Genomic DNA, 12,092 nt, shown 5'->3' with positions numbered 1-12,092 from the left:
CCCAGGTGCATTAGCAAGAAGCAGAATTGGAAGTGAAGCAGCCAGGTCTTGAACCAGTACCCATATGGGATACTGGTGTCGCAGACAGAGACTTAACCTATTACACTACAATGCCAGCCCAGAAACAAAATATTGTCAAAAGTCGTGTATAAAAGTGCCACTGGGGGCTGGTGCTGTGGCATAGCGGGTAAAGCCGCTGCCTGCAGTGTTGGCATCCCATACGGGTGCCGGTTAAAATTCCAGCTACTCCACTTCCAATCCAGCACTCTGCTCTGGCCTGGGAAGGTAGTAAAAGATGGCCAAGTCCTTGGGCCCCTTCACCCGCATGGGAGACCGGAAGGAAGCACCTGGCTTCTGGCCTCAGATTGGTGCAGTTCCAGCCTTTGAGGCCAACTGAGGAGTGAACCAGTGCATGGAAGACTCTCTCTCTCTCTCTCTCTCTCTCTCTCTCTCTCTTCCCCCTCTCTGACTCTCCTCTCTCTGTGTAACTCTGCCTTTCAAATAAGCAAATAAATGTTTAAAAAATAAGTCACTGATTTTTGCCCTGCCACCACCGGTGTCACCGGCACAGAGCCCTTGGGTGAAGGGAAGAGATATGCACGAAACCAGAGCCAGGCCTCTGGCCTGCATGCCAGAAGTCCAGGGAACATCAAGTGATGACTCCAAGGAACACGCGGGGCTACCTGGAGTACGCATTTGCAGCCAGGCAAACACTACTCTGTGGGGGATCCTGCGCCACACCCTGAGGCAGTGGAAATGAAGCTTGGGGATGCTGCGCACATCCTGAGAAGCCCATGTTCACACAGCAAGGCACACGCGGGACCAGGGAAGGGGGCCTGTCCACCTGGGCTTCAACCTTAAGTGAGAGAATCCAAGGAGAGGCTGAAAAAAGCCCACTTACTTGGACACATGAAAGAAAGTTCCTTTTTAACGTCTTGATGCCCTCGGGTGCAATTATTCAGCCCCAAAAATCTGCCTTTAAATTTCTCATGTGTGGGGCCAGCAGCATAAACCATATGCAGCATCCCATATGGGTGCTAGTTGGAGTACTGACTGCTCCACTTCCAATCCAGCCCCTGCTAACGTGCCTGGAAAAGCAGTGGAAGATGCCCGAAGTCCTTGAGCCCTTGCACCCATGTGGGAGACTGGAAGAAGCTCTTGGCTCCTGGCTTCAGGCTGGCCCATCCTCATCTGTTGGGGCCCTTTGGGGACTGAACCAGTGGATGGAGGCCCTCTCTCTCTCTCTCTAACTCTTTCAAACAAATAAATAAATCTTAAAAAATAAAAATTCAAAAAATTTCACATATGAAAGGAACAAAAATAGTGAATTAAAAAAGAATGGGATGTGCTGCTTCAGGTAAGGTAAATCTGTAAACAAACACAGCGAAGTGCTAAATCAAATTCCATTTCCTGTCAGATTAAGACAAGAATGACCAACTTCTCTGGCTCTATTCACCACTGTACAGGTTGAGGCTGCCTAATGTTGTAAAAACGGAACCAGGAAGCATATAATGTGTAGAATGGCAAAGACAAATTGTTATGATTCAAAGACGTGATTCTGTATGTTGAAATCAAAAAAGGTGTAGAAATACATTTGGAATAAATTTTTCATGGTTGATGGATAAAAAAGGAATATACAAACATCATCTCTATATATGCAATTAGTCAGAATACAACATTTCAGAAGTGATGCAATTTTCAACAATATCAGAAGCCTAGGAAAAAAGTGAGAAGACACCCAAGCTTTCTCCACAGGGAACTATAAAGTTTATTGAGGGAACTGGAAGTCAAACAACTGATACAAGAACAGCTGGCAGGGTTCTGGTTGTCTCCATTTGAACGTCTGCATGTCCTTCACCTGTAATACAAACATAGAGTGGACAACCATATGATGTGGAACTCACTGAGAGGACATCAAAGGCAGACCAAGGTTTTGGGGTGTTAATACAGACTAGAACTAGAATCCTCAAAGTCACCCCTTGGCTTACATTCAGTTTGGTCTCTACAGGGACCTTGAACATAGACTTCCTATATTCCTGCTGAACTAAGTATTTTTACTTTCTATTTGTTGAACTCTTTATTTAGTGGAACATTACACCTATGACTATAATGTAAACTGAAAATATATTGTTTAAAAAATAAAAATAATCCAAAGGATTCTGAGAGAAACACAAATTATATTAGAGCTGGAGCTAAAATCTAATTCAGGGGGCCAATGTTGTGGCGTAGCAAGTATCCTGCAGCACCAGCATCCCATATGTGTGCTGCTTTGAGTCCCAGCTGCTCCACTTCAAATCCAGCTCCCTGCTAATGTGCAGGGGAAAGCAGCTAAAAGTGGCCCAAGTCCTTGGGCCCCTGCACCCACATGGGAGACCAAGAAGAAGCTCCTGGCTCCTGGCTTCAGTCTGGCCCATCCCTGGTTGTTGTAGCCATTTGAGGAGTGAACCAGTAAGTGGAAGATCTCTCTCTCTCCCTCACCCTCCCACCCTCCCTACCTCCCTCCCTCCTTTTATCTTTGTGTAACTGACTTTCAAATAAATATCTTTTTAGGAAATTAAAAATAAATAAAATCTTCTGTGATGCCTCAGTCCTTCATGCAAATGACAATACAAATGCTATACGTATTTCATGAAAACTTAAATTCTAACAGTGTAAAAAGCATTAGCTGTTGGTTAGAAGATTAATGTTGACAAGTAAGAAATTGTTTTCATATATTTTAATTCGATATGGCTTTGACTCATTTTGTCTCACTTATTGGAAAATGTGTCATGTTGCCAGTCAGGCTTCTGAAGTCTGACTTGTCATCCAGGGTCTTTTTATGTGAATGCTGTTATTAAAGTAGCATTAATGTTATATCTATGGTATTATAAATGGTTTAATATCATGAAAAACAAAGTCACATAATGTTGGCCTTTAATGAGCTATACATACCTGCTTTTGGCATTGTAGTGCTCTAGTTAGGAGGTTCTGTCCCATTGATTTCAGGACCATTTTCATATATATCACCAGGGTCAGGCTGAAAATGTTCCTGGACATCAGATGCCACATGGGGCCCTTAGAGATAAAAAGGTTACCAAGTGACATGAGTAAGATAGTGGAATAGAAGGCTTCCTACTTTCCTTTCTCCTGGGGTTGCAGCAACAAAAACACCATCCATATCCAGATCAATTCCATCTCAGAGAAAACCAGAAAATGGTGGACAAACTCCAACAGAAAACAGAAAAAAATGTCCGACTTATCTTGATAAAGTAACTTGTGACACAGTGTCACCCCACACCCCACCCAGAGCACAGCACCTTACAATGATGGGGGAATCCCCCCGATCTCAGCTTTTCCCTAAGGAGTGACAGGTTGGATCCAGTTCCCCCTACTTGTTCTGTTCTCACAGGAAATGTTAGTCACCTACATTACATAGCTCTGAGAGTGAAAGACCTTGTTGATCCCTGAGATCCCTGGGAATTTCAAACAGGAATGGTAGTATGTCCCTCAGAACTCAGTGCATAGCAAGCAGGCACAGTGCCCAGCTTTCTGTTTCTCCCTGGAAGGGATTTATCCACAAGCTTTCCCAGATGCTGCCCAGAGATTGGCCTTCTAGCTAGTGTACATCTGGAAGGCAATGGGTCAGATAAACAAGAGATCGGTGTGAATCTGAATGGACACATGTGTGCTTCCCTTCCCCACTCACCCAAGTCTACTGATTAATCCAGGTGTCCAAATTCTCAATTGAACTAGTCTGTCCACATATACAGCACCACGAACTTTTAGTGCTTACAGCCAAGGGACTGGATCCAGAACCACCTCGCTCTAGCTACGGACACTTTTTACTTACTGAACCCTTTATTTAATGGATCATAAAGCCTTTTTGTTAAAAAGATTGATTTATTTGTTTTTAAAGACAGAGTTATAGAGAAGTAGGGAGGGGGTGGGAGAGGGTGCGAGAGAGAGAGAGAGAGAGAGAGAGAGAGAGAAATGATAATGAATCTTCCATCTTGCTGGTTCACTCCACAAATGGCTGCAACAGCCAGGACTGAGCCAGGCTGAAGCCAGGAGCCAGGAGCTTCCTCTGGGTTTCCCACATGGGTGCAGAGGCACAAGCACTTGGGCCATCCTCTGCTGCTTTCCCAGGTGAATTAGCAAGGAGCTGGACTGGAAGTGCAGCAGTCAGAGCTCAAACTGGCACTCATAAGGAATGCCAGCTCTGCAGACTGAGGCTTCAATCGCTAAGCCACAGTGCCAGCCCCAGCATTAAGCCTTTGGACTAGAATGTCAATTAAAATATGTGGAAAGGAACGAAGGAATGAAGGAATGAGGGAAGGAGGGAAGGAGGAAAGGAGGGAAGGAGAGAGGGAGGGAAGGAGGAAGGAAAAGAAAGGAAGAGGAAGGGCCGGCTCTGTGGCTCAGCGGGTTAAAGCCCCAGCCTGTAGTGCCAGCATCCCATAGGGGTGCTGGTTCAAGTCCTGGCTGCTCCACTTCTGATCTGGCTCTCTGCTATGGCCTGGGAAAGCAGTGGACTATGGCCCAAGGACTTCACCCACGTGGGAGACCTGGAGGAAGCTCCTGGCTCCTTGCTTCAGATCAGCTCAGCTGTGGTCATTGCGGTCATTTGGGGAGTGAACCAGCAGATGGAATATCTTTCTCTCTGTCTCGCCCTCTCTCTGTAACTCTATCTTTCAAATAAATAAAATAAATCTTTTTTAAAAAGAGGAAAAAAGGAGGGAGGCAAGTATATTCTTAGAATTATATCTATGAACCACATTGAATCTGTTCTCTTTGTATCAATAGCACATTAACATGAGAATTTTACAAGTTAAATACAAAACAAAAATTTCTACTGTCTTCAGTTACACTGGACCACAGAGAATGAAATATCCCTAAACAGATGAATGGAAAAACTAAGTGCAGTGTGTGTGTGTGTGTGTGTGGTGTAAAATCTAATAGTACCCTTCAGGAAGGAAATCTTGTCCTTTGTGTCAACAGGGATGATCATGAAAGACATGATGCTAAGTGAAATAAATAAGATACAGAAATACCTTTAAAAGAACAAGAGAAAATTCCTTATAAAGATGGAAAGCACAAAGCTAAAAGCTATATTCTTCACTTTTCCAACCAATATTCAGTAAATGTATAAGATACTTCTCTAAATTTCTTGGCTCCTGGCTTCAGTCTGACCCAGCCCAGGGCATTGTAGCCATCTGGGGAGTGAACCAGTGGATGGAAGATCTCTCCCTCTCTCTGTAACTCTGACTTTCAAATAAACAAATAAATCTTTTTAAAAAAAATACTTCTCTAATGTGTTTCTTCCTCCTGTGTAATAATATGTAATGTACTCATACCCTTCACTGCCAAAGGCATTTTACTTCCCCTTCCCTTTACCTTCAGCCTCGGGTGCTCCTTCTTCCTCCACCTCCTGACCAGGTGGAATATTCTGACCTTGAACTGCTGGCTCTTCTGGTTGAGGCCCACCACCAGACTGATGTATCTATTGAAATGAGTTTTTGTAAAGAAAAAGTTTTGTTTTATAATAACTACACTTAATATATAGGTATAAACTAGATCATTAATTACATTTTTCAGCAAGGTCCTATATACTAATTCTTCAAAAAATTACTCTTCCCTGGTACAGGTTTTGTGGCACAGCAGATTAAGCCAATGACTGTATGCCAGAATTTCATATGAGCGCTGGTTCAAGTCCTGGATGCTACACTTGTGATCCACTCCCTGTTCTGATCCAGCTCCCTGAGCCTTAGAAAGCAGAAGATTGCCCAAATCCTACCCACACTGGAGACCCATAGAGTTCCAGGATCCTAGATTTGGCCTGGCCCAGCCACCCCTGGCTATTTGCAGTCATTTTAGGAGTGAATCAGTAAGTCCAAATGCTCTCGATCTCTCCTACCCCCACCATCTCCACAGTAACTGTGCCATTCAAATAAATAAATCTTTTTTTAAAAAAATTACTCTTCCCTCAGAGAGGTATCTCCCAGAAAAGTTACCTCCAATGCCTATAGAAGTTTTTTTTTCCATGCTGGGATGCATGTGTGCTATCTTTTCTGAGGAAGCCTGAGAGTGAAATCATGGACTACATCTTTCAGGAACCTAAGAGCATCCATCTGGGATACAGCAGATATAATTCTCCTGAATGAACGTTTCCTTTATGAGACCAACTGACAACCATTATCAACATGGAAGGCCTTTATCAGTGTATCTCTACTACTCACTAACACTTTCTCAAAGATAAATTTAACAGAAAACATTAGATATTTAAGCACTCACTTCCACAGGCTCAATTTCCTCTTGAAAAAGTTCTTGTGCATTTCCTCCTCCTGTGGCTGAAGATGTTGATTTTGTGTCACTCATATTTCTCACTGAAAGGAGAACATTGTAATTTGAAAAATTTATTTAAGAGAATTTCTGTATTTGAGCATTTCCATGGCCAAATGTCAATTTTTTTTTTCGACAGGCGGAGTGGACAGTGAGAGAGAGAGACAGAGAGAAAGGTCTTCCTTTTTGCCGTTGGTTCACCCTCCAATGGCAGCCGTGGCTGGTGCACTGTGGCCGGCACATCGCGCTGATCCGAAGCCCGGAGCCAGGTGCTTCTCCTGGTCTCCCATGGGGTGCAGGGCCCAAGCACTTGGGCCATCCTCCACTGCACTCCCGGGCCATAGCAGAGAGCTGGCCTGGAAGAGGGGCAACCGGGACAGAATCCAGTGCCTTGACTGGGACTAGAACCCAGTGTGCTGGCGCCACAAGGTGGAGGATTAGCCTAGTGAGCCGCGGTGCTGGCCCAAATGTCAATTTTTAACTTTCAAATATGTTAGAAGTATTTTCAAAAAACTCCAAGGATATACATGCATTTCCATACTTTTTGATTATTGGTAACAGCATTTACATTGACAAGTCTGGCAAAAAAACATTGATATTTATCATATAATTGAATTTCCTGTTATGGAGACATTCTAGGAAATCCACCACACAATGAAAATTCAAGTGACTATTCTTTTTGTCATAATCCCACTGACTAGGCCTGTTTGTCATCTAAAATAGTTCTTGTTAAGATGCACAGTTTCTATCATTCCTTCTGCTGATGTTTCTACACCATCCGGGGAAAAGTGAGAAGTCGTTATAGAAAGCAACGGCCACACCCCTCACTGGGCATCTCCGCCTAGTGCCTTAAGTATTTTGGAGATTCTGTCATCACTTAAGTGTCCCTGGTCTCTTTGTCCTTCCCTCACCATCTGCCCAGCCTTATGTCCCACTGACGACTGGAAATCTATCCCCTGTGAGCCATTCCAGGAGCCTCTGAGACAAAAACATCTCCAACAGCCTCAACCCTTCCCCCATCGTCATTTGGCCCATTCTCCTCCGACGCCCTTTCTCCTCTGAGTCCACGTACCACATCAGTCAATGCCATGAAGATACCTGGCGCCTTCTCACACTCATTCACATTTAAACTGATCCGACAGAAGGCACCTACCGACTGACTCTCAGGCAGGCAAAAAGGAAGAAGACTGCTATAAATGGCTCCCGCAGCACAGGTGTGCACACGGAACGCCAATACAAAGGCGCATGCGCAATAGGGAACACGTGAGGCAGTGAGCATGCGCACTGAGTCAGACACGTGTGGGCAGAACTTAGAGTCCCAAAGCTCTGCAGAAGTACGAAGGAATTGCTCCTAATGTTTGTTTTGTGAGCAGTGTTATTCTTTCGGAGCGCTAAGGATAACGCAAGGTTATTGTTTTGGACCAGTATGTCTCAAACCTGCTGTGGTAGATGTAGCTATTAAAGATGTTAACATCTATTTTCATATCTGTTTACGCCAGTAATTTCCTTCCCTGTCTGCGGCCATTTTGTTTTTGTTCTTGTCATGCTTGCAAAGGCTTTGTTTACGCCTACAGAATAAATAGATTAAGACATATTTTCTTTGATTTCCGGGCTATGTTATGATACATTTACATCTCTATAGTGGTAGTTCTCCATGAATACGACTGGTCCATTCAAGGTTCAAAAATATCCATAGATACTGGTCCTAGGATCTAGGCACAGTCTATAGTCACATGATTTATAGCAGGAGTGATTATGCCCAACCTATACGGTGCTTCCCGAGTGCCATTCATATGCCCTGTCCATAAGACAAAGCTGACATCATTGCACAGCACTTTCAGGTGCAGTCCCCCCCCACAGGGGCACTAGAATCTCAGAAATGGAAAAACCTTCTAGATATTTGTACTCATTCTGAAGTCTGGTGAAAACAAACTTATCAAGGTGGTGGAACAGTTTGCTTAGAATCTGACATAAATGGTAATATGATACTTTAGGATTGGTGGACAATGATTTTAAATTTTTAAAATTTTAATTGGCACATAGTAATTGTCCATATGCATTGGATACAGGGTGCTTTTTCCATACATGTATATAATGTCTAATAATCACAATAAAATAATTAACATTAACATCATCTCAAGCATTTGTTACTACTTTGGGTTGTGCATATTTGATATCTTCTCTTGTGATTTTGAAAAACACTGTAAATTTTTAACGATAATCAACTTAGAGTACCATAGAATAATGAAATTTATTGTTCCTTTCTAACTGTATTTTCGCATCTACTGTCCATTTTGTATGCCCTTTCTTCCACCATCCCCATCCTCTGGTACATCTGTACTGTTATTTCTATGAGATCAACATGTTCATGAGAACATTCAGTGTTTGTCTATTTGTGAGCAAAGAAAGGATTTTGAGAAAAGATATACAGAGTTTTGGGGTTGAAAAACGTCACTTGGGGTCTGCGCTGTGACATAGAAGGCTAAGCCACCACCTGCAGTGCTAGCATTCCATGTGGGTGCCAGTTTGAGTCCCTGCCGCTCCACTTCCAAACCAGCTACCTGCTGATGCACCTGAGAAAGGAGTGGAAGGTGACCAAACTCCTTGGGCCCCAGCTACCCATGTAGAAGACCCAGATGAATCTCTTGGCTCCTGGCTTCAGCTGGGCCAAGCCTTGGCCATTGTGGACATTTAGGGAGTAAACCAGCAGATGGACTCTCTCTCTCCTACTTTTTCCTTTTCTCTCTCTATCTCTGACTTTCAAATACATGGATAAATCATTAAAAAAATAAAAAAGGGAAAATCACTTGATACATTTTACTATGGAGTGTGTACATATTTCAAGCAGGTACTTGAAAAAATGTATTTTTTGCAACATATTTTACTTTCTTTTTTTTAACTTTTATTTAATAAATATAAATTTTCAAAGTACAGTTTATGGATTACAATGGCTTTACCCCCCCATAAATCCTTCCCACCCGCAACCCTCCCCATCTCCCACTCTCTCTCCCATTCCATTCACATCAAGATTCACTTTCAGTTCTCTTCATATACAGAAGATCAATTTAGTATATATTAAGTAAAGGTTTCAACAGTATGCACCCACATAGAAACACAAAGTGAAAAATACTGTTTGAGTACTAGTTATAGCATTAAATCTCAATGTACAGCACACTAAGGACAGAGATCCTACATGAGGAGTAAGTGCACAGTGACTCCTGTTGTTGACTTAACAAATTGACACTCTTGTTTAGGCGTCAGTAATCACCCTAGGCTCTTGTCATGAGTTGCCAAGGCTATGGAAGCATTTTGAGTTCACTGACTCTGATCTTATTTAGATAAAGTCATAGTCAAAGTGGAAGTAATTTCCTTTCTTCAGAGAAAGTTACCTCCTTCTTTGATGGCCCATTATTTCTACTGGGATCTCACTCGCAGAGATCTTTCATTTATGTATTGTTTTTTGGAAGAATGTCTTAGCTTTCCATGCCTAAAATACTCTCATGGGATCTTCAGCCAGATTCGAATGCCTTAAGGTCCAGTTCTGAGGCCAGAGTGCTGTTTAGGACATCTGCCATTCTATGAGTCTGCTTATTCACTCACCACAGGTCTAGTGATTAACCCAGGTCTCCAACTTCTGCCTGGAAGGAGTCTGTCCATATATGCAGCACTCCAACTCTTAGTGCTTCCAGCCGACAGACTGGCTCCTCAATCTCCTAGCTCTGGTTGTGGACAAAGTTCTGTTTTCCCTAGTTACATTCTCTGGACCACAGAGAATGGAATATCACTAACAGATATATGGAAAAACTAATTGCAGTGTGTTGTGTGTGTGTGTGATGGGATACGTGTGTATCTTAGATATTATATTGCTGACCCTCACAAAGGAGATCCTATGATTTGTGACACATGAATGACCCTGACAAACAACATGCTAAGTAAAATAAACTTAATGCAGAAATAAAAATACTGCATGATCTCACTGATATGTGGAATTTAAAATAATTTAATACATAGAAGCAAAGAAGAACATTGATTATTAGAAGTCACAATGGGGAACGGGGAATGGGGAATGGGATGGGATGGGGAATGTTCATTTCAAGGTAATAATCTGCAAGTTAAATCAATGTAGAGATTTAATGTATAATATGTACACTAGTTGATGGAATATTTTAACTTAAGTTTACTGAAAGAATAGACTTTCAGTGCTATTACCACAAAGAGTTTCATGGATGGTAAATCTAAGCATATGATGAAATTAATATACTAATTTTCTAGACTAATGTTAATGACAAAATAAAAATTATAAGCTGATATCTTGGATGAATACAGACTCAAAAATTGCAAACAAAATACTAGCCAATTGAATTCAACAACACGTAAAAAAAATCATTGGTCATGACCAAGTCAAATTTATCCCAAGAATGCAGTAAGGGTTCACTGATTACAGAATAGTAAGCATAATACATCACATCAATAGAGTGAAAGATAAAAAAATCATATGATTATCTTAAAAGACAGAAAAATGTGATAAAATTCAGCATCCATTCACTATAAAAATCTTGATCTAATTAGTGAAATTAGTTGAAAATACTTCAACATAATAAAGGTTATACATAGTAAACAAAAAGACTACATTGTATTGAATGGAAAAAAGTTGAAAGTGTTCACTCTAAGACCTGGAACCAGACAAGCATCCACTCTCACTACTGTAATTCAATTTTTGATGCTGGAAGATTTACCCAGAACCATTAGGTAAAACAAAGAAATTAAATACAGATATGAAAAGAACAAACCAGATTATTCCTCTTTACATATATCATGATTCTTGTGCAGAGTGAAACAAAAGACTTTCCCTAGAAACTATTAGAACTGATAAATAAATGTATTAAAGCAGTAGATTAAACAATCAACACACATTTTTATATGTTTTGAAAATATTTGTGCAATAATAAATTTCCTTTCAATTACACAATATATTCAATATATATTTGCCTCTTTTGTACATTCCATGTTTGAATGTTTTTATTTTCTTGAAGATTGTGTAAGCTATTAGATATTTTGAGTTAATTTTTAAAAAGATGAATATTTTTAATGCTTTAGCTGAATTACTTCACATTTTATCAATAAGTCATGTCTGTCTTTTGTTATCTATTTCCATTTCCCTTCAATTCACTTGGTTTTATTATTCTTATTAGGATGTTCATGTTTTAACACCTGTTTATTTAATACTCTTATAACATAAACATTTAAAGAGCAAGATCTTTCTAAAATTGAATTTTAGTCATGATTAATAGACTCTTGAATGTAGCCCTAAAATTGCCCTTTCATGTAAGTACTCCCACACAATTTTTCACCATGGTAGAAGTAAAGTATTTAGAATATCAATACAAGATAACTTAATCCCTAAATATCAAGGGCTTACTTGTGTTTATTTCTTTTTGTTTTCTTAATTCACTTTTTAGTAGTAGTAGAAGTAGTATTAATAGAGAAAGAGATAGAGACAGAGAGAGACTGTACTCTCATCTTCTGTTTCACTCCCCAAATGCCTGCAAAAAGTTAGGCCAAACTTGAGAGCTGGGAATTAAATTCAGATTTTCCATTTGGGTTGCAGAGAATCGGCTATTTGAGTCATCACACACGACTTTCCAGGGTGTGCATTAGCAGGAAACTAGAATCAGGAGCAGAAGAGAGACTCAAACTCAGGTACTCTGATATTGGATTTGGATGTCTTAACTGGTATGCTGATCACCTGTACCCTTTTAAATTAAGAAACTGTG

General features: G+C 40.9%; 1 protein-coding gene across 5 annotated transcripts in view; it reads right to left on the bottom strand.

The window, feature by feature from the left end:
• Nucleotides 1-1,744: 1,744 nt before the first annotated feature.
• The window catches only part of LOC103345149 (G antigen 6), a 50,621-nt gene continuing 40,273 nt past the window's right edge, over nt 1,745-12,092 (bottom strand). For 2 of the 5 annotated variants that reach the window (XM_051834712.2, XM_051834716.2), the window contains exons 2-5: nt 6,271-6,362; nt 5,374-5,479; nt 2,932-3,054; nt 1,745-1,858 (exon numbers count right to left, since the gene is read on the bottom strand). In XM_051834712.2, the coding sequence (XP_051690672.1) occupies nt 1,769-1,858; nt 2,932-3,054; nt 5,374-5,479; nt 6,271-6,311 (360 nt within the window). In that variant the 5' untranslated portion in view covers nt 6,312-6,362 and the 3' untranslated portion in view covers nt 1,745-1,768. Of the gene's footprint in view, nt 1,859-2,931; nt 3,055-5,373; nt 5,480-6,270; nt 6,363-7,390; nt 7,554-9,918; nt 10,034-12,092 lie in introns of those variants that run through there. The other 3 variants (XM_051834715.2, XM_051834713.2, XM_051834714.2) reach the window with 3 other exon arrangements.

This window comes from Oryctolagus cuniculus, chromosome X, assembly GCF_964237555.1.
Source record: "Oryctolagus cuniculus chromosome X, mOryCun1.1, whole genome shotgun sequence".
In the NCBI taxonomy this organism is placed as follows: domain Eukaryota; kingdom Metazoa; phylum Chordata; class Mammalia; order Lagomorpha; family Leporidae; genus Oryctolagus; species Oryctolagus cuniculus.
The sequence above is the reverse complement of the archived record's forward strand: the minus strand, read 5'-3'. Positions and strand labels throughout refer to the sequence as shown.